The sequence below is a fragment of the Xiphophorus hellerii genome, chromosome 2, assembly GCF_003331165.1.
Source record: "Xiphophorus hellerii strain 12219 chromosome 2, Xiphophorus_hellerii-4.1, whole genome shotgun sequence".
NCBI lineage: Eukaryota > Metazoa > Chordata > Actinopteri > Cyprinodontiformes > Poeciliidae > Xiphophorus > Xiphophorus hellerii.
The window spans coordinates 14,995,095-15,018,646 of NC_045673.1; the positions used below are offsets into that span (position 1 = coordinate 14,995,095).

Sequence of the window (23,552 nt, forward strand, 5' to 3'; positions counted from 1 at the left end):
TATGTGCATCAAAGGACCTGCAAAAAACCCAAAATATTTTATTTCATGTTTCAGACATTTAATGTACATATTATTATCATGCATTAGATGTAATGTATGATAATTATATACACCATACCCCAAGAGTTCCAAGCACATTTATGATACTAATGGCAAAAGGAAGACAAAGGACCTCTAGATAGAAGTGCACCAATGTATCAAAGCTGAAATTAAATAGTTATTCATGTAGCACTATCGGATAATTTTAGATGTCAGAAATGCTGGTAGCTGAAAAAGAACCGTATACAGTACCCTCCATACGTTTGCCACCCTGGAAATAAAGATCTGTAAAAAGCCTTAAAACAAATACATTTTGTTAGTTAGAAAAATTGTTAGAAAAATAACACAAGATCATTTACCTAGGACTAATGAGTGGGTGATTAGCCTTTGTCTGTTCTGTTTATTTAATTTTCTAATTTATTCATGTTTTCTCTTTGTGTTTAATTCAAATGTAAAGGACACAATGACTGAAAAGAAAGGGTAATAGAGAAAAAAGAAAAGAAAGGGAGAGTTGTGGGGTAAAAAGGTAAAAGAGAGAGAGATGGGAATAGAAGAGGTGAAGAAGGGTAGAGGGAGAATACAATGACACAAGGAATCTGGTTATACACCTAGGAAAGAAAAAATAATGAAACTGAGAAACCACGGAGACCGACATGTATACATATGATAATAACAATGTCACCAGTAAAGCACACAGTAATAATTAAAACAAGATGTATTTAGTGGCAGTTGAGTACTTGAACACCTTAATTCATACCCGAGTGAACATCATTGTCTGTTTCATACAGCTTAACACCCATCTGCCTTTCTCTCATATTTCCTGTTTATGAGTGGCGAAGCTCATTATTAACCCAGTGAAATAAGAAGTCACAAATGGTAAATGGCTTGTATTTGTATAGCGCTTTATCAATTCCAGCGGACCGCAAAGTGCTTCACCTTTTCATGAACACATTCACACGCTCATAGATAACAAATCTAAAACATTTTAAAAAGTGCTTTGGTTACCTTCATTTAGCATTTATTTAGCAAGAACTATTGGATATAGCAATAATTATGCCGCTGGAGAATTTGAAGAAAGCTAGGAAAAAATTATCCCCTAGAAAAAAACTTAAAATTTAAAGTTAGGGTTTGTACACAATCTAAGGGAAACAATTTCATTTATATTTGAGAGAGAAAAATTTTATTATTTTTGAAAAAAGTATGGTGAGAATTTATATCAAACAAATGGTAGACCAGACTTTGCTGGGTAATTCTTATGAGCAGTACTGTGCCTTGGTTCAAGGTTTATCAGGTTTCTTTTGAAACAGCTCCTTTTACTTCAGCATTGTCACAAAATGAACAAGGACATATCACAGTGAGCAGTGATTTATTCATGTTTCATTTTATCTGGACAAACTTTTATTTTTATTTATTTTTGTCAATATTCATTTTAGATATACATCCATCCAGACTGGATATCCATTGGAGGAAACACATCTTAGCTGCATGTATTCAGGATCTCATTTTTTGGCTCAGTAAATTATTTAGTAAGTTTAATATTTTGCCAAATGGCTCAGCTCTTCCTTAGCCTTGACATCTTGAGTAGAGAAATGTTGGTATTACTGCACACAAAGCTACAAGCTGTCTATCCATCTCTCACTACACCCACAACCAGTCATGAACAAGATAATCAAATGACTCTCCATGAGGAGGAGACTGGCCCCCAACCTGAAGGGAATGGGTCCATCCTTTTCCAGTTAAGAGCTATGGCTTCAGACATAGAGCATCACCACCTCAGACTTACTACTCAAGTAGAACCGCTGAGTGTACATTGAAGGTCAATGCTTCATACAACATCTGCAAAAGACAAAGAGAAGGGCCCGAAGTTTTTAAACCAGAAAACCTTCCTTTCCACAAATACGGCTTGAGATGCAGTCCACGAACTGCATCTCACACAGAACCAGAGACAAGGGGCAGCCATGAGAGTGACCATGGTCTCTCTCATGGTCACTCTCATGCCTTTCTCTCATCTTTCCTGTTTAGATGAGTGGCGAAGCTCATTATTAACTCTGCATATACTCCATATACTCATATGGACTGCAGCAGCAGTATTCCACAAAATTAGTTTAAGAGATATGGTGTTAAGGCTTCTTCAAATCCACAAAACACATACAGAACAGTCAACCAAACTGATGACCCTCTCAGCCACTATGACAGGAAAATTCTAGTCAATCTGTCCATGACAATGCTCTTCCTAAATCTGGCAGTCTCCTTTCCAACAGAATTAGAGTAAACTAACAATACTCAGGAGCTCCTGAGTATTGTGATTCTATGATTACTGGAACACACTCTAGTTGACCTTGCTTAAATATTGGGGCCGCCACTTCACATTACATCCAGTACTGTATACAAGAGGTGTGTCAGCCAATGATGCAGCCCAAAAATGTATTTCACTTAGCTCCACCAGACTAGTTGTGGAACTGCACATCTGCTGAGCTTATCATACAAACTGCTTCTCAGTCCAATGCTCCAAAGAGTGCTATAGGTGGCTTAATGGAGAAATGTAATCGTGATGACATGATGAAAATGATGTCCGAAAAAAAGGAGCAAAAGAAAGGAAAAGGAGAGACAGAGACCCAATTTCTATTTGAAATTGGGTTTCTGTCTCTGACTTTGCAAACTTCTTTTGCAAAGTCAAACTTCTTTTAAGTCATGTTTGATAGACATATAGCATCTTTACAACAACTGAAAATAAGAGGACGTAGTGGTATAAAATGGCACTATGTGTACAGAAAATACATAATATTGACCCTTTAACTACCTAAGGGGTCTCTGCCATACTAATAAACTGCATCCTCCACCATTGTTTTTAGAAAATGTTGGGCATATAGTGCATAATTATAAGAATATTGCCTTACAATAAGGTGAATAATGTCGCTTCATTAAGCTGCCCTTGTTAAATGCTGTAGCTGATCAGTATATATAGGATCCTTCTAACAATGAACATACTCTCTTCTCCCATTTTCAAAGACAATTATACCACTTTCCAGAGAATATATGAATCCACAGTGTTCAAAGAGGAGTAAGTCACAGACTGCATCTGTGGGTTTACAGATACATTTGGAAGTGGGTGTGTAATTTAAGTGCATCAGGAGAGGTGCTGGAAACATAACTAGAGGCTGTCACTCTTCCTCTGGAGTAATTCTTCTGAGCTCATTAGATGGTGTGTTGGAGCCACACAAGCAGCGGTCTGCTGACACTGAATAGAGGGAGAAATACATAGATGGAGAGGAAAAGATGAGCATCTCGCCCCTCAAACTGCATTGTGGAATATAACGAGCGTATCAAAACAAAATAGCTAAATTCAATCTCTCAAAACACTGTCATGAGAAGAGGCAACAAGAGGCAGCTTGCTCCTACAATATACATCAAAGACCTAAAAATGAGATGAAACTTCAACCTTCAAACCACAGGAGAGCTAAAACGTTTCAAACTGAACTCCAGTGGAAACACAAATCAGTTGCACAACCTCTGTCAGGAACAGTGCAATGCAGGAGTCAATTTGGCTGTAAAAATGCAGGAGTAGAATAAGTGACCTGCTGTATGCTAAATAACTGGAGAGCTTTAAATTAATAATTCAGAGCCCAATGTTTTAAACTGCTGACAGACTTGTGAGTGGGAGTTACACTACAGTGATAAGACAAGTGTATAATTTGATTGGAGGACAAGAAGCAACAACTGCTAATTCCAATCAAAACCCTTAATTCATCATAGGCATTTCTCGTTGCTTCTTCGGTTTCAACAGCCAAGGAGGCTGAGGAACACAGTGGAGCTCCTGAATGGCAACAGAGAGAAGGAACGGCTCAGGCATGCACGGCACACAGTTCAGCAATTAGTATTTTGTTAACCTCATTAACCCCAAGGCCATAGTCCCTACAGAGTAAAGATATGCAGATTCAAGTGTTGTCTGAAGCTAGGCTCCACTTTAATTTATTCAAAAAGTTTGGAAAGATTATTGGTTAAATTTTATGTTGTAGTCCCTGAGCCATTTAGCAGTGATCACAACAAATTCAGTGATCCAAGTTACAAAGTTTATATATTCATAATATTCAATAGGTTCCTAACACACAAAATGATATATTCTGAAGAATAACTTACATTTAATAAAAACCAACCTTTCAGTTCTCAACAATTTACAGGGTTACATGAGACCAGTTCAAAGAGAATGTTTCATACAGAGATGCTATGTGATGGCCTTCAACACGATCATAACGATGAGTGCTGACTTGACATTTGTCTACCAGACAGTCATTGACACCCTCCACAAGGAGCATAAACCCCAAAAGGTCATTGCTAAAGAAGTTGGCCGCACAAGAGGAACATGAGAGACACGACCAAGCTGAACATTTCTATACCTGAATGCAAGCTGGATTTCCTAAGCACCTCAGCAAAGCGATATGCTGATCACATTCTGCTACATTCAACTGATGCAGCAATTCACGCAAAAAGAGCCCCAACCCAGTATTGAGTAAAAATACTGGCCTGGCACGCACAAAATATTCAGGAGGATAACATTTCTGTTGAAATATCTGTGATTATTGATAATGTATATATTATTATTTTGGGGTTTTCATTACTAATAGGCTGTAATGGTCAAAATAAACAGCAGTAAATGCTTGAAATGTGTGTGAGTATGCATTCAATCTATAAAATTTGTTTCATTTCTTAAGTTGAAATAAATAAATGTTTCATGATAATCAAATTAATTGAGATCCACCTTTATTTACTGCTGTCGCCTTGTAATCTGGTGCTACACCAGTGTTCATCTCCAAATTGCTCTTGGATGGTTGAACAAAGTTGGACATGGAGGTCTTGACATGTTTTTTTTTTTATTATTCATACCAATGTTTTTAGGGAACATCAAGAGACAACTTGTGTTCCGGACAGTCCTTTTTATAGATGTCATAAATAGTCTGAATAGGGTTTCACCAGATAATATAACATTATCCCAATCTTCTCCAGGGCAAACCTGATACTTCATGCAGAACATTTGTTTGTTTTTTACACCCTTTTTTTTCTAGAACTGAAGTGGATTCTTTGGTAACCTAAAAGTTTCTCCTGTCTGAGAAAATGGCAATATGCCATATATACGTATAATATTGGCAAATGATAACATGAATCCACTGAAAGAGCCAGTTGTTGGATTTCTTGAACACCCTAAAGCCCCTGCTTCAAGTGCTTGATGCTTCAGTGAAAGGCTGTTTTGGGCACAATCCTACTTGTGGCAATATGCTTGTAAGGAAAGAGTTTTTGATGCAAAGCAGTGATGACAGCATATGTTCCCTTAGCGGTAAATATATTGGACAAAAGAAGAATGATTTCAAGCACCACTTTCTTTTAAAGCTTTTAAAGCTTTCAGCTCTTCAAATGTAGTCGGTGACAAGAGCTACCCTGAACTCATTAGCACTGAGCTAACAAGTATAGAAAAAGATTAAAAACCTAAAACTGTGTAAATGTATAAACACAGTGTAGATGATTTATTTTAACTGTTAGTAATTATAATATAGGAGACATGTAAATCTGATTATGTTTCATAGCAACATACAATCACTACATATATCTACCATGAAAAAGCCCTAAAAATTGTGGAAAAACCTTTGACCATGATGGCACCTAGTGATTTGCTAAATATTGTTTTAGTAATGACGCATAGTTAAGGCCTAACTAGAATTTATATTCCTAGTAGATATGGATTTAAAATTACGTTAACAAATAAATTATCTAAAAAGATAATGAAACAATGTAAATGAGCATAGATTTTGAAAAAGAAAAAAATCAACTTTTATTTACAATTTGTTTTAAATGTAATGTCAAAAAATAAAAATATAAGCTTAAGTAGATTCTGTAAAACCTGACATTTTGCTTTTTGTCCAATTTCTCAATTAATTACTAGAATAATCAATAAAACACTCAATTACCAGATCGCAATATTCCTAAATAATATCACAATTGCAGGCTTTCTTCATTTTGTGTAGCCCTATTTGTTTTGTTTTTTTTAGTTCTACAATGGTCTTAACTTTTACAGTCAATGTCTTGACTGAATAAACATCAACAGTTGAACAATTACAGACTGATAAGGGAGGCACCTTTAACATTAATCATATTTCTCAGGTCACAAAATATAGTAACCTTTTTTAAATTATTCAGGCCAATTCTGTACCGATTTACTAATTCTTCATCCATGTTTACACCTTTATAGTTTTAACAGTTGCTGTCATTTTGCAACACAATGTACCAGACAGTGTCTTGAGCTGCTGTTTTTCCAATAAGCTATTTTTACTGACAGTTATTTTCTTCTATTTTCACTGTGCTCTCTGTCCCTATGCAGTCTTTTTCAGGGTCACAATTTAGGTTTCATTTATACTGTTTAACCTTGGTTCTAATTTCTTCACCAAGTTTTTCTCTCCTATTTTTAAAGATTTCATGGAGATAAATCTACAAAAGCCACAAGAAAAGCACACATAGATGTACACATGTTGTATAACATAAAATAATTAAAAAAAACCTTTTAACACATTTAAATAGACACTTAATTATTAATAACTGTCTCCTGACAGATTTACAGCAGCATCAAGTCAGTAAATGATACGTTCTATATCAAAGTATCAGTTATTTACTTGTTTCTTGTAAAAACTGGAGAAGCTTTAGAAAAAAAGCTTTGATTGTGAAACTCCTTTAGTCAGACCCAATCCAGATTTCAAAGCAGCAAAGCACACCTAACCACCAAACATTGATATACAGTAATTTGACAGTATCGTTGATGTACTTTTTCTTGAAATCCTGCGCTGGTTTTACACCAGATGGCATGACACACACACACACACACATCTTCCAAAACCATCCACTTTTCACTTGTTCCTAGGATATTTTCCCTGAGGAACATCGAGAGAGCTTCTGCATGATGTGGCAGGCCTTTGTGTTGTTTTTGCCTTAAAATTTTCTCAAGCGTGGCATATTTTCCCAGTATCAATCAAGATCACAAACATTAAATGAGGCATGTTCAATCTACAATGCTTTAGCAACTTTTTTCTGGGTTCTTAATGATTTCCTGGTTGATTCATCAATGAACACTTAGTCTGGCTTGCATCTGGGGAGGTTCTCCACTCTTTCAAGTTTTCTCCTTTATCGATTATGGTGCTTGCTGTGGTTAAGCATTAGAAATAGCTTTGTGACGCTTTCCAGAGTGATATATCAATAAAAGATTTTTGTTCATCCTTCTTTTTGTATTCTAATCTTGTCAAGAAGTGTCGCTTTTTGAGATGTTTTAGCCTACTTCGTGTTGAATTAGAAGTTATGTTTAGATGATTGGAAATCAAGCCAAAAAAATTGGCTAATCACTGTTAATTAATAAATTACAAAGAGAGCAATTATTTTTTTACCACGTAGGGTCAGGATTGTTTGGAAAGCTTTTTCCCCTTAATAAATGAAATCCTCATTTTAAAACTGTGTTTTGTATTTATCCTGTCTGATATGTTTGATAATCCAAAACTATCAATTTTGACCAGAAAAATCATAAACAGAAGAAACCTAGGAGGGTTTGGGGGGAGGGAGGTATTTTTTCCACAGTGTTATGCTTGGCATATTTTCTAGTCTTTTGTTTTGAATAGCATCCAAGAAAAAATATGCTGCTATGTCACTTCATCTATTGAATTATTGTAATTAATTGTAATTATTGTAATTAATGTAATTAAATTAAAAGTTGGATTTCCTAATTTTTCACTGTGAGACATGCAGTTACAATAATAATAAAAAAAATCGTCTTAATGCTTTCTTTTTTCTTCTCTTCAAATAATTACAGAGGGGGTTGTAATTACAAATTCAGTATTTATAATAAAAAATGAGGAGGAAATGATGTAAAATTATTGCAAAGCTAATACAGTAACAGCAGCAGTTAATCTCAGAAAACCTTGTCAAACATAGATAGCTATCTGAAACAAGTGCAGGTGTTTTTTTTTTATCCTCTGAATTTGATTTTCCTTATGCACAAGAAATATGCTTAACCCCCAGTTGCTCATTATATTGTTCCCATGTGCCCATGTAAAAGGTACATATCCCACATAGGGCATGTACATTCAGTTAACTTTGTCTGCATTAGTGTTAGCCAAGAGAGATGTGATTTCAAAGCCTTCATGTGGATGCACAGACGATTTGCATTGGTAATGATGAGCACACGGAACTGTGACAGACCATATGCAGCACTCCAGCTCTATTTCAGGGAGCCCTTCAGCCAAATCAACACCCACCATGTGCTCTGGGCTGCCCCCATTGCTGGAAACCAAGGCTCGGCAAGCAAGCGGCAGCATTTGTGAAGTGCCACTGACAGCCAAGCTTCCTCTCCTGGGAGGGAAAGCTGATCAAAGTTAGGAGTGTGGTCGGAAAGAAGCAGCATTGAGGCATGTCATGCACGGTCACGACAGCCGTGCACAGCTGGATGGGAGCAGTGTGTGCACCGCGAAGTCGGAAACTAGATCCATTCTTACTCCCACAACCTACCGGCTGCAGAGATGGAGAAGCCTGATGAAGTGCTGTGTGGGGCGACAGCAGAGTATCCTGGAGAAGCAATCAATTGTGTAAATAATGCTCCATAGAGGGATTCAACCCAATTTTAAACAGCTATGTGAATCTGAGCATTGCTTCCCAGGTTGAACCTCCATTCATCCATGTCACCCTTTGCCCTAGTTATAGATGAGTTATACCATGGAGCAGTTTGTTTTCACACATCTTCCTCCTACACTGTATCTCCATTTAGTGTCTCCTAGAAAAGTTTCAAAGCCAGAAAATTATCAGTACAGTTTAACCCTCTGTGCTGATAGAAACATAGAGGTTTCAGAGATGAGGACTACTATAAAACCATAACTGCAATCCCTGTTAATACCTTTGATCCTGGGCACAATGTAGGCTGAACAAAGACATGGAAAATAAATAAATATGAGCTTTACAGAGTAACTTTGATTCAGTGTGTAATCCATCCTAGAATAATGCTTGGAGCCATGCTGGTGCTGGTGACCTTGATTTCCTCTCTCTGCTGACATCTCAGTGGAAATTAAAATAACAATAATGTTTTCCTCGGGGCAAGATTTGATGTATACTAAATCATTCCAGGATTTAGTCGTTCCCCCCACACCCCACTTGTTTGTTCAAACAGAGCACGCAGAGATTATATCCGAGTAGGCATAAATATAGTATTTAATGACAATATGAAGAGGAATAGTGTATCGCTAGGTCTAAACAATTCCAGCTTTGCCTGAGGAGCAGCACTAAATGAGATTTATCACAGCAATTCACACCTTACTCTGATAGAAAGAGCTACTTGATGCGGGTTTTAGCTGTAAGGCTTAAGGTAAAAGAAAAAACGAAAAATTAAGAAAACTCGTGTGTGGTCAGTGCATGTTTTGGTAATTGCATGTTCTCATCAGACACCAGTAATGGTCTATTTCTTCTGTACTAATCAAAGGTGTTGTGCCATGACTTTTTAAATCACAAAATATAGATGAAAAAGAATGGAAAGACTAGGCAAATCTAAAATATTATCAATTTGAATGATGAGAAATAGATCTACAAGAAAATGTAAATTCATTTTTAAAAATCATCTGGTTCTGATGATGATAGAAAAACATTGTAATTTGAGATGTTTCTCTCTTTTTCACTGATCAAAATAGAAAAGTAATTATCTATTTTGATTTAGTGAAACTAAATCAAAGTAAATCATTTACTGTTGAAATTAAAAAAGAAAAGTACAAGCAAATAATAATTGAAAAAAACAAAAACAAACAAGAAACTGTTATTTTTCCCCCTCAAAAAAACAGGCACCAAAATCCTAACCATTGAATACTGTGAAAGTGGGTGGTATTGCTTTTTCTGAGAATAATGTGTTTTGTTTTAATCTTATGTGTGCCCCAATATCTGAAAGCCTCATGTATGGAGAGTGACATCATGGGATAAATATATAAAAAATGTGAGCTGAGGTGTAAAGGTTTTTCTTTGTCAGAGATTTCATGCCTTTATAATTTTAAATGTAAAAAGTAAATTAAATTACTACTGAACCACCTCAGTTTAAGTCTAACAAAAAAAAAGAAAGAAATTCAAGTAACAACTTGGTAATGTTTGTATTTCATAACCGGTTTCTGATGACAACTTTAGTTACCAAAACAAGCAGGCAGAATATATACAAGAGAAAGAGAAAGGAGGAAAACAGAGTAAAAGTTTAAAGTATAGATCAAATGAAGACAATTTTAATTTTGATGATAAAAGGAATTTCTTACCAACTGTAAACTTCATGAAAAAGGCATCACAAATCAAAAATCAAAGTCGGAAAAATGCTACTCTACTGGTAATAAAGTCCACCTATGCAGCATTTAACAAGACTATAGTACCCGGTGTCTTAGACTGGGAAAATTCACCTGACTGGGAGGACTGGTGAAGACTGCTGGCAGAGATCGTGCAACGCTTTCTGCAAATATTCCCATTGTGTTCCCACCCACTCTGCTTCTATTCTCCTCCCTGCGTATGACACATCGCACTCGTGGACATCACAAAAACTAGAAGAAAATACAAAAAGTCAAAACAATTACCTCAGAAAGTCAGATAACAGCCATGAGGACAGAGCCGTCATGCTCCCCTCATTTTCCTTTTCCTCTCTTCCTCCTCGCTCCAAGCGGAGACTCCCCTCTCTCTTCCTTTCTTTTGTGCGTTAACTACCCAACTTTACATTCATTCCCTTCACTTGCTTCAGGAAATTATTTTTTTTTGTGCTACCCGCACGCACCCATTTTCCTCCAAGAAGTCATCAATTAAACTCTCCCTTCTTGCTTGTCATTCGCAAACAACTTAACAACACCATGATTATATATTTCAACAATAAACTTCAACCGTCGCTTTCCATTTTTTGAAGATTTCCTGCAACCCAATAAGTTGTTTTTGCTGGATGTGTTACGCGAGTATCAATAATATCAAACAAAATTGCGGGTGAAATAGGACTCCGTGCCGATACAATGTAGCGGTTCACCATTGGATGGAGATGACAACAAACTGCCACAAACCTCCTTTCTCACGGAAATACGTCACGTTCAGAGGCAAGTGGATTATCTTGTACGCTTGGTTTGTCTCCCCTTACTCGCTCAGAAGGGCGGCTAAGAGCTTTTTCGCCATAAAATCTCGATGTTTTCCTTATAGCAAGTGGATGCCGTGTTAGATGAATTGCCCAGCAGAAAGGATACGGCAGCGGGTCTACCATATTGTGTGTGGCAAGTTTGCCTTGGGAGCTGCTGCAGGTTTGATTGAAAATGTTGATTTCCGTGCACCCATGGTATTTTAGGCTATATTAAGAATAATATATGGCAAAAATAAAAAATAAAAATCACAAGCCTTAAAAAGACTCTTGGAACTAAATTAGTCTCGTACAGTTTGAATGTTTCAATAAAATTGCAACTCGCAACATGAGGGCGAAGTTGACATACTATCCGGACTTTCAACTGACTTTTACTGCTACTGCTAACAATTCATGATTTTAAGCAGGTGAGGAAAAATAATTACAAATAATTATAGTAAAACAAATACCACTGTGTAATCCATGCAGATAAGATTATGAAACATATTTTGATTTTGGCTGTTTTTGTTTTATCCTTTTAAGTAATTTCCGTGCGACGCCCATGATAAAAACACACGCACTCCTTCGAAGTGCAACAGATTTAGACGCTGTGTGCTACTGTCATCTTGTGGTTGAATATTAAAACTACACTGGAAGAGCAGTACATCGTACAGTAGGGGGGGCCATAACTCATGGCTTTCAGTGTCTAGCTCGAGGTGGGGTGTGTGCGTGTGTGTGTGTGTGTGTGTGTGTGTCTACCCCTTTTCAGCCTGGTACGAATGAAACACAGGCTGCTTTCAGCAGCCCCTTGCAGTTTACACGAGCCAAAGTTATCCCGGAATAAGGACAGCACGCATGTGCCGTCAACCCGGATGCAGATATCTCTGTGTCTGTGTTGTCAAATTCTGCAACATTGTTACAGAATTAGTAACAAATGTGCATTCTAACACGCGCTGAACAAAGCCGTGCCGTTCCGAACCGACGGAAATCGGGTCAATGAGCCGTGACGTAACACCAGATTGACAGCACCATAACTATATGTTATCGAAGAGCTGCACTTTTAATTTGAGGTGAGAGAGCAAAAGTGGTTACTGTGTAGGCACACACGGTGGGAATAACCAACTTTACCAATGATACCGTTATATATCAGTGATTCCGGCGTTGTTAAAAGTTAAAACAGGAGCATCTCCTGTGTTGCAGAATACGTCCCATTATAACTTAGCATTATGGACTTCCGCGCCAGGAGGTACGAAAGAGGCAGCAACTGGACAGATCCAGAGATCGTGGAGCTGCTGCAGCTCTGGTCCGACGAGTCCGTGCAGATCGAGCTGGAGAGCTCCCTGCGCAACCAGCGCGTGTTTGACCGCATCGCACACATCTTGCGCGAAAAGGGCATCTACCGCTCGGGCGACCAATGCAGGGAGAAGATTAAGAAGATGAAGCTGGAATATAGGCGTATCAAAGACAACCACAAGATGAGGACTTGGAAGTTCTATGACGTGATGGACAGAGTGCTGGCGAGCCGTCCGGCGGTCAGCTACTCCTCTTTGGGGGGAGCCGTGGTAGCTCAGCAGGTGTTCCAGGGCTCATGCGGGTCTGAGGCATATCTGCAGGGAGTTCCAGTTGGGTCGTTTGGCCCTTCATCCTCAGGTGGATTTTTGTTCGGCCAGCCACCTAAAGCTGAAGATCCCCTGGACATAAAGTGTGAGGATGCTGAGGGGAACATCCTGAATTCAGGGGTGGCACCACCTGAGATGTACTATGGCTCAGGGGATGACCAGGAGACAGATGGGCAGTCTCTACTGGACGCAGAGGACACATTGGGTCAACCTGAAACCTCACCTAATACAAGAATCTCACCCTCAGGCAAATAAAACCAATATTATCTCCACTGTTAAAAATAAGCATGTTACAAATGTGGACCAATAATGTTAGCATTCCTTGTAAGGCTATGCAAAACACCTTAAAATAAATGTATCTCTTATTGAAGTAGCATGCTCTCACACAAACATTTAAAGCATCAATAGTGTTATGAAAAAATACTTCGGTAAAATTAATTTAAATTCTAAACCAAATAGGCTATATGTTTTTCTCAATCTTTGTGGCAGAAAGTGTCAACAAGTGTTTGTGATATCTGGTAACATCACTGTGTGCATTCAAGCATGGTCAGCTTGTTTAATGATCATAATAACTCTTAAAGCTGCAATAAAATGTTCATCTATTTTTTAGTTTTTATATTATTATAAAAACTAAATTTTTATAATATTCAAATATTATAATATTTTTTATAATATTTTATAATATTAAACTAAATATAATAATTTTTTACAAAATTTATTATATTTAGTTATATTTTTTCATGTATGTGCTAGAAAGTCATTTTATATGTTTATATTTTCAGGTTTTAGGGACATGAATGCTTCTGCTACATCTGCCACTCACATTGGTCCTGTGATGCAAGAAACATCTGAGCAGCCCAGCAGTGAGACTCCTCACGGGTCAACCTCTGTGAAACAAAGGAAGCGTAGGCGGGGTGGCAGGGCGTCATGTGGCAGATCAGGTGGTAGGGAGAGCCTTGACAAAGCTCTGGTCAGCTTCCTAAGCTGGCAGCAGTCTGCAGAGGAGCGTCTTCTCTCCCTGGAAGAGGCCCGGCTGGAGAGAGAGTTCCAGGCTGAGGAACGCAGGGAGCAGAGGGAGGAGAGAAGGGCAGAAAAGGAGCGGCAGCACGAGCTCCACCTGTTCACTATGCTCACAGGGGCTCTGTTCGCCACCACACAGGGGGCCCCTGCCACCACGCCATCCGACAGTCCCGTCTCACCTCTGGCTCATCTGTCAAGTCCTCCGCTGGCCACTGCCGGCCCCGCTGTCTCGTCATCTTTATCTCAGCCTCCTCCAGAAGCTCCCACAGCACAACCTGTTGCCACTCAGGAGACCAAAAAGTCCCAGCCCATATCTGTCAAGACCTGCCAAGTGTCACAGGATGTTTTGGCAACAATGATCGGCGCAGAGGCTCCCGGCCGCAGCGTGTACCTGTCCAGCCGAGGTAACAGCATCCGACAGAATCAAGGCATTCTCCAGGAGGGATTTATCCAGTATGCAATGGACAAACATCATCAAACAGACAATCCTGATGTAAGTAGGCATTGTGCTATAAAGAGAAATCAGAACCATAAATAATACTTATGCTGTTGTTTTCTTTTTCCAGGGCATTGTCAACTTGGGAACCAGTGAGAACAAACTATGCTATGATCTTCTTCATAAAAGAGTAAAATACATGATATTGTCACTTACATAATGACACAGTGCCAGAACTCTAAGGGGAGTTGCAGAGGAGGGAATTTTGTACAAAGTAAATTCACAAAGAGAATCAAGCATTTTTTATGGTAGGAATGAGGGCATATTTCTGTATACAAGGAGAAAACATGAAATGATGTCACATTTTAGCTAAGATGAACATTGAACAACTTGTTTCATGGATTATTAGCTTCAAAGCTTGTTTGACATAGTCCACTTTGCCTTATTTTTTAAAAAGACTATTTTCCTTCACATGAGAACCATTGAAGCTTCTCCAAAACAGAAGAATAATATAATTTAAGCCAAGTACCTGCTTAAATAATAAACAAGTTGGGACTTGTTGAATTGTACAGATGATTACATCATCATAGAGACTAAATATTTAAGTTCCACCACACATGCCTCATACAGCAATATGATTATCAGTAGCTTTAAATAACTTCCTATTATTCCAACTACTTCTACCGATGCTTCAATTTGTTACAGCTAACCAAGCCTGACATGTTGCATGTTGAGCCATCCCTGTTGCAGTATGCAGACTGGACTGGGCACGCTTTGTAAGACATTTCAGAGCACTTTCGTTCTCATTTTTAAAGTAACATCTTATTAAAGCTTTACCTTAATAACACCAGAAAACTTTATTTTATAATAATCTTTCAATCCTGCCTTCCTTTGTTTAGCCTCAGAGAAGAAGTTGCAAAGTTCCTGTCTCACCACTGCTGCTCTCCCAAGCCACTAAGAGCTGATAATGTGAGTAAAGCATCAGGGTTTTTGTTAAAGTTTGATATCAGACATTTATAACCTACATAGATATAAAGAAGGAATCTCTAAAATATTATTTATTTTACAGAGGGAATAAATGTTGTCTAAACAACCTGGTACTTTGTAAAAAAGTAGTCACCTTACTTGCACAAACACAAATTAACTGTGAACAACAATAAATTCAGAATCAATATTCACCCCCAGGTAGAATCAGGAATCACTTAAGCAGTCCTTGACTGAGAACATGAAGTAGAAGATCTGAAAAAGCAGCACGTCATGACTATCATACACAGAAGTTCATGAAGAGATGAGAAACAAAGTCATTAATGTGTATCAGTCTGTAAAGGGTTGCAAAGCAATTGAGGGTTGTTATCCACAATGCATAAAACATGGCACAGTGGTGAACCTTTCAGGGAATAATTTAAGTAACAATAATCTAATTTAACAAAGAGACTGGTCAAAACAGCATCATTGAACGAATTCCAAGGAGAAAGCCATTGCTGTCCAATAAGAAGACAAAAGGTAGGTCTGACATTTGCCCAAAAAAGTGTCTTATTTATCACCACAACCCTATGGGAAAATATTCTTTGTGCTAGCGAGCCAAAGGTGAATGTTTTCCAAGGTGTGCATTACATCTTGCATAAACAAATGTTGGTAGACACACATGGTAGTGGCAGTATGATGTGTGTAAATTGTCTAAACGGTCTTTGTATGCCACGGCATTAAGCCCAACTCTGTAATACATCCCCATGTCTTGATCAGATTCCACTGCCTAATTTTACTCTTGACACACTACACACCATTCTTCTTCACATTACTGCATTCAACACTTCATACTTGATGATGTAAGGTTTGGCAACTTTTCTTCCCCAAATCAAAACTTATTCCATTAAGCTAATCCTGAGTTAATCTGAAACCTGAAGTTCACACAAAGTTTGAGATCTCTTCCTGTTTTTGTAGCAGACAGTCGGCAATTTGAGCCTGTGCTACCTCTACTTTGGCCTACTACTCTGTTGCTGAGTTACTGTAGCCCCCAATTACTTCCTATTTGTAATAAAACCACTAAGATATTTGGTGCCCAAAACATTTCAAGAATTGACTTATTAATAGTTCAATAACTTGGAAAACCCCCTCTTAAAAGCAATACACTGAAAAGTGTATTACTAAATTTAGTCTTGTGAATTTCAGTCATCTTTTTTTAGTGTTAAGTTCATTGACCAATAATGTACACACTTCTGCTTATGTGGTACTACAGCATTTATATCCAGTTGATATCTGAACCTTTACAAGTCCATAATGTGATTGTGTGAATCTTTTTTTTCAGCCACTTCATTAAAGATGCACTGTGTTTTGGATGAGTACTGTTAAAAACCCAATTTGAGTTTGATCCTCAGGATTTTCACACAGATGGTTCCACGTTTGGCTTAAGATTACTTTGTTATGCAGAGGAATTCTCTGTTGACTCAGTGACAACAAAGCACAGAGATTATTCATTTGCAAAAAACTACTCATTTATTCATTTGTATAGTGTCATTAAAGCACAAGTTCATTCAACATTTGATATTTATAGTGCATTGTACAGCAAAGTGCATTGCAAAAAAGGTAAAGACAGATATGTAAAAAAAATACACTTAGAAATAGCAGAACTTACACATTAGATAGAAAGGAAGAAAGGAAAGAGGAAAGAAAGAAGGGAAATGCCAGTCTAAGACAGAAAGTATGTGATGACTAATAACTTTAAAAAAACATTAAGCATTAAAATACTTAAGTTTTAATTTTGATTCTGTCTTTATTCCAATTATATTATTTTTTCCTTTTTTAAAAACATCACACAGTTATTTTCAGTGTATTGCACAATATAGTTACAGAGTTTGTCAGACAGTGTACCCCAATTGCAGCTATACATACAAATATACTATGTGCCAAATTCCATTATGCTTAATTTGTATTTTGAAAAAAAACCTTTTATCTTTGTAGCTGGATGAGTTTGTCACATATTTATTTGCTCTGTTTAAGTATTCTGTAGCACAATGTTTTCATATTTTGTTGTTTCTTTCAGGTTGTGGTGATGAATGGCTGTGGTTCGCTCTTCTCATGTATTGCTGCAGTAATTTGTGATCCTAAAGGTGGGCAGAAAAAGGCATATTGCATCTACCTGCATGTAGCTGAATACAAAAAAACTGCACAAAGGAAAGGGTTTTTTTTGTCCGTCGTGTACATAAAGTATATTACTATGTAAGAAACACGAAAACTTGAGTCTGATTGAGTTTGATCTACTTTGCAAAGAATTGGTAAAAAAAAAAAGTCAGTCCACACGTTGGTCTAGCACATTCAATCCCACTAAAATCCATTAAAAGTTGTGGTGAAGTCACTGATAATATGTAAATTTAGCTTGTGTTATAAGTGTCTTTTTCTGTTGTAGATGCCATTCTTATTCCTACTCCTTTCTATGGGGTTATAACTGAAGATGTGCATTTGTACAGTGATGTAAAACTCTTCCATGTTCCTCTTGATTGCGAGGTAGGAAAACGGATCTGTTTTCAGTCAGTTATTTTAAATTTAAAATATAGCATCAGTTCATGTTTACTCACTCTAGCTTGTACTGGTTGCTGCTTGATTCAACTGTGTTTTTTTTTTTGTCTTCTGCTCATTACTTTTATTATTATTGCATAGGCTGATGGCAAAGAAAGCAGACACTTTCACCTCACTGTAGAGAAGCTAGAAGCAGGGCTAAAAAAGGCAAAGCAAGAGGTATGTCAATGAAACAATCATTTCATATGCAAATTGGAAAAATGTATTGGAAGGGATATTTTCTCATCAGCATGTTAAGGGAGTTTATATGTACTCAAAAGCCCTCTTCTTTTAGGGGTGGAACATTAGAGCCCTTATTCTCATGAACCCTCACAATCCTCTGGCTGAGCTCTACACTCCAAAGGAAATGATTGCCTTCTTAGAGTTCGCCAAAAGGTGTGTTTACCCCTCTGTTATCCCACGCTGTAGCCTGCTGTAAATCCTCCTGCACAACCATATTGTGCTTCGTACAGTGTTTGGAATACCAAGTGCTTGTCACACGGTTTTATCATCTTCTCTAACCACCAGTATATTGTTGTAAGAGTCATGGGAGCAACAGTAAATCTCAGGGCTTTTACGCTGACAGCAGTGAAATCAATACATTATTTTACATTTATGTTCTTTGTTGTTTATAGTGATTAAAAGCATAACCAATTTTTTTTTATTACATCTCTTTTTAGAAATGAGCTGCACGCCATTGTAGACGAGGTGTACATGCTGACGGTCTTCGATGAGTCTGTCACCTTTCGCAGTGTCCTCAGCATAGAGAGGTTCTGCATGATTACTGTATTAGGACCTTAATCATCACAATTCTGGTTGAGGACATGCTCTCATCTCCCACTGATTTGCCCTTATTTCAGTTTGCCCGACCCACAGAGGACGCATGTGATGTGGGGGATGAGCAAGGTACTGCCAAGGACTGACTTCTGTGTTCCTGCTGACAGTACAGAATAAAAAAGTGTTCCTCTGTGGGTATCCAGTCTCACAGCTTTGTGTTATTATGTCTTCTACTTTTTAGGACTTTGCAATGGCAGGAATCAGAATAGGAACTTTGTATACTGTGAATACAGATCTTGTGGAGGCTTTGGCTCAGCTGGGTTCATTCCACGGTCTTCCTGGAACCTTGCAGCACCAGGTGGCTCAGCTGCTCCGGGACAGAGGTATGAGCCAAGATTCACAAGTTTGTTTTTGAACAGATAATAGTTGACAATGACTTGATCAAAAATGTGTTTGTATATTTTAACAGAAATATTTTTCTTTTATAAAAGTGTATTATAATTTATAAAAGCTGTTTACTAATTGAAATGGCAATGTTAACTTTAGTCATATTGAAGAACAACAGAAGTCACACCAAGTTGCAGCACAGCAACAATTAAACCCAAGAAAGTGTAAAGGAAACCTAGAAAAGTACAAAGTGAGAAATAAATCATATCAAATAAAAACTATACAGTAAATCTAATTAATCTGATATATAATATAATAAAACACATGAATATAAATAATTACATAGCTTAGTAAATATATAAATAGCCATATTTCACTTTGTTGGAGTTCTAGTAATAACTGCAAGAGTTTAATCATATATGCGTTTTAGTTTGTCTTTTAACACATCTATAAGAATCTGGTTGCTTGACTGAGTGTTCTAGATTACACAAGATGCTTCAAAAGATTCTGCAGATCAGACAGGTTATAAGAACCACAAACCAGAACCAGAAAGTCTTAAAATCATTCATGCAACGACAGGAAGTCAGCTTAGGCGACCACTGGGGGCATATGCTCCGACTTCCTGCTTCCTGTCAGCTTCAGATGGAAATATTTACCCCAGTCTGTTCGATGTTATAGCAAATGCATGAATTACTTTCTCAAAGCTTTTAGGGCTGAAATACAATACCTAACCTCAGAAACTAGGTTGCTTCTGATTGATTCTCATGAAGATCAAGGAATTTTGATTGATTTTGTTAATATCATTAACACATTCCTATATGTCTCTCAGTGACTCAACAGTTATCATCTTCACATTTGAAGATTATCCACGAAACAGTGGCAGAATATGTTGTAGTTCCAAAAAAATTAACACAAAGGCAATGTTTATCAAGAAAACATGGGGACTAAAATAGTGCCTTATGGTACTCCACATGTAAGTGGTGCTGCTGCTACTAAAATTCACCAATACTGACTGGAAATCTCCTGCCAGATAAACAGCTTGGTCTATGTCGTGAAAATGTCTAAAAGATCCAATACAACAGAACCAAAGCTTGGTGAAAGGTCATTTGAAAGACACAAAATATCCCAAAATGTTTAATCTACCCATTCGACTTTCATAGTAATATGCGGATCTGTTTAACATTAAGTTGCAGAAAGAGTAATAACATAACTGTATGTGTTGTGACTGTGCAGACTGGATCAACAATGAATTTCTGCCTGAAAACCGACGCAGGCTGAAAAATGCTCACAGCCTCCTGACCAGAGAGCTGCAAAGCCTAGGTATCCCTTTCCTGGACAGACCTGCTGCCCTGTATGTCTGGGCTGACCTTAGAAAGGTAATACAAGCTGCAGAGCCATTGTCTGTTATACCTTTATCTTTGCAGAGATTCACATTTTCTCTCAGGCTTGACAACGTTGTGTGTGTGTTGTAAAAGTTCACTTTTGTCTCATTGTCCCAAAGTATCTGAGCAAGTCATCGTTTGAGGAAGAGCTGTCTCTATGGAGGTGTTTCCTCAAACACAAAGTGTTGTTGAGCTGTGGGCAGGCGTTCTCATGCTCCACACCTGGATGGTTCAGAATCGTTTTTGCAGACCAGCAACCCCAACTTCAACTTGGTCAGTCTCATAAGCTTTTTTGTTTGTTGTTTGCTTGTTTCTTCAAAAGCATATTAATACTGATAGTCCTCAAAACACCTTGGACACTGTGTTAGTAAAAATGGATGGACACACTCATTCATATTTCAGCTGTATGATTTATAGAATGTGAAAAGAAAACATAAACTGCATACAGCTATGGAACAAATGAAGTATGGACTCTTTCAGGTACAGAGTTACATGGATCAAGAAACAATTTAAATGTATTTGCATATACAAAAGATTAAATGCTATCATCATTCATTAACTATAAGCTAAAAAGCCAAACTGGAAACACTGATAACGTAAGCAAACCCTGATTCTTCCTTAACATTTAGGAGGAAGAGGTTGCAGCCAGTTCCTGCTAACTGATCCGTATGTGTGTGACCGCCTCCATAAGCCCATGAGATCTGACAGTTTGCTGCACTGGAGCATACAGTTGTGAGAAGCAGTTGTTTCTGCCTATTATCCTTGTTATAGAGGCACTTATAAACAATTTGATGTCTATCATTCTAGTGACAAATATTATAAGGGAAAAACAAATAATTTGAGACATGTGGGAATCTTCTAGGAGTGGAAGTTCAATCAGATTTATCCCAAGGCCAAATCATACAGTTCTCAGGCAATTTACAAAAAAAAAAATAAAAATAAGAACCCGATGTCATGCTTCACAGGACTCACGTAGCATACTAAATATGCAAATTTTGGGACTTCCTTGAAAGAGTTCCCAGAAGAAAGACTTTTCTCTAAAAAAAAAAAAAAGGTGAAAGAAGACCAAAGTACAGTCATGTTTAGTAAGAACCAAAAAAAGTGTATTAGTGCAAACATGTCAAACAGCTGTTAAACAGGTTGGTTGAGGAGTAAGAATTTTTACTGGTTTTACAGCCACAGTACCTGGGAACATTGCAGTCATTGAGTTGACTATAAAATCCTCTCTGCCAAAGTATTCTAAAGTAAAAAATGAGGAGATCAGACCAACAGATGAAGTCTTTCTAAAATTAGACGATAAATAATGATCAAAAACATAAAATTTACAGTTTGAAAGGCTGAAAATGAAGAGTAAAGAAAAGATGCTGCAATGGCCCTTTCAAAGTTCAGACCTCAAACCTAAGATTGAAATGCTTTGGTATGACCTTAAGATAAATGTACAGAAAAATAATGCCTAAAAAAATGAACTAAAGCAACACCGTGCTGCTGTGTTGTCTATGTTATGTGACAAAAATGCAAAGTCAATATTACAGATATGTAAAACCTTTTAAAAAATGAGTAGTCACTTGTTTGTTGTAAGCATCACGTATCTTGTTATCTCTCAAAAATATTTTAATCCTCGTTTAAATTCCTGTTTATGGAGATGCAAAAAGTACATTCTATCAGTTCTTCACTTTCCCTGCTGAAGAAAGGTCATGCCCTAATCATGCCCTCATCATGATGCTGCTGCTACCATATTTCACTGTGGAGATGGATGATATTCATGTCCTCTTCCATGCAGCCCAGGACCTTAGGTTTTTCTCCCATCTGATAAAACCATTCTCCTCCACATCTGTCTTTTGTGTTGCTCTTGTTGTGGCAAATTTTATGAAACATTTATTACGGCTTTCTTCTTGATACTGTTCCATGAAGATCAGATTTGTCCCACCTGAGCTGTGGACCTCTGCAGCTCCTCTAGAATTACCTTAACCATCTTGGTCAGTTCTTAAATTAATGCTCCACTTGCCAGGCTAAGTGAGCTCTGAGTGCATTTGGATTCACTGGATTTTAGTTTGGCATTTCAAATTCAAAGGCAGCTCATTGCATATGCACCCACACGTTTTAATTTATAAGCACACAAAGAAATACCTTTCCATTTTTTAATTTTTCTTCATCTTTACAATTATGCACTTCTTTGTTGTGGTTGAGTAAATAAATCCCCAATAACATACAGTGATAATTGTGGTTGTAACTAATATAAAATGATAGATGAATAAGAGTGATGTTTTATGTCTTTTCAGGCCTAAAGCGAATTCAAGAGGCCTTGAGAGAAACCAAGGAAAAGAACACCAGCTCTGTTACATGCTCAATTAAAGAAACTGATGATGGGGGTAAAAAGACAGTAAAAAGAGGGAGGTGATGAGTCAGACAACACTGCTATTGTTAATTCAACCCCCCAGAGCAAGTCATCAGACCAGCTGAAGGAGAGGGATAGCCCTGTTCCTGACACAGGCTTGTTTGGCGCAGAGGAGTTTCTTTTGCTGGACTGCCAAGAATCTAAGCCTGCAGAGGGTCTGGACTCCCTTATTGGTACTCTCAGGCATCAGATCCGTTCGTCTGATTGGCTGGAGAAGAACACTCCAGTGCTGTCTCATGGGGAGGATCCAGAAATTCTTGATGTATTCAAGTCTCTGCTGCAAAGAGCCAAAAAGTAAGCTTTCGATAAACAGACAGGAATGCGACTGCCAAAGATTTCAAGAGGCAGTGCTTATTTTTCCTTCTTCCCACTTGTGTTTAATTTGAAAAGCCTGACAAAGACATCCGACTCTGGGTCATATCTGATGCTTGCCTCAGCTTACATCAGCAGTGAATGATATAAAGCAGAGAGGTGGATGAAAGGCCAGGACAGATGGATGAAAAGGAACATGGTTCTTTTTTTTCCCATCTTGACGCCTTACTATGAGAAAGATAGTTTTTTGTAAGCTATAGTAAGAATGTTGAATTTCTCAAAATCGAAGTAAGTACCAAACGTCAGTCAACCAGAAACAGTCAAGTTCTATTTTCTTCACCATTAAATGAATCAGAATGATTTATCAATTATCTGTGAATAAAGGATTAAATTATCCACATGGTTTTCTATCATTTCCATGAAACAATACAAAAATGTTTGTAGGTGCATGTTAATATGTTATCATTCAAAATGTTTCTTTCAGCATTTCAGTTCAAAAGGTGAAACT

The 23,552-nt window shown here is 37.6% G+C and overlaps 2 protein-coding genes across 3 annotated transcripts in view; one reads left to right on the forward strand and one right to left on the reverse strand.

Moving 5' to 3' along the window:
* furinb (furin (paired basic amino acid cleaving enzyme) b) overlaps positions 1-11,126 on the reverse strand; it is a 131,314-nt gene extending 120,188 nt beyond the window's left edge. Inside the window, exon 1 of one of the 2 annotated variants that reach the window (XM_032584819.1) lies at positions 10,650-11,126. The gene's annotated coding sequence lies outside the window, so the exon portion shown is untranslated. Of the gene's footprint in view, positions 1-10,340; positions 10,614-10,649 lie in introns of those variants that run through there. The other variant, XM_032584829.1, reaches the window with a different exon arrangement.
* Positions 11,127-11,981: 855 nt separating this feature from the next.
* Positions 11,982-23,442, forward strand: accs (1-aminocyclopropane-1-carboxylate synthase homolog (Arabidopsis)(non-functional)). The gene is given in 16 exon segments (XM_032589530.1): positions 11,982-13,030; positions 13,566-14,296; positions 14,370-14,429; positions 14,945-15,015; positions 15,139-15,208; positions 17,280-17,346; positions 17,643-17,740; positions 17,894-17,971; positions 18,087-18,187; positions 18,472-18,561; positions 18,652-18,697; positions 18,810-18,951; positions 20,189-20,331; positions 20,457-20,610; positions 22,617-22,720; positions 22,722-23,442. Coding segments are annotated over 16 exon segments (2,904 nt in total). The 5' UTR covers positions 11,982-12,390; the 3' UTR covers positions 23,031-23,442.
* The last annotated feature ends 110 nt before the right edge of the window (positions 23,443-23,552 follow it).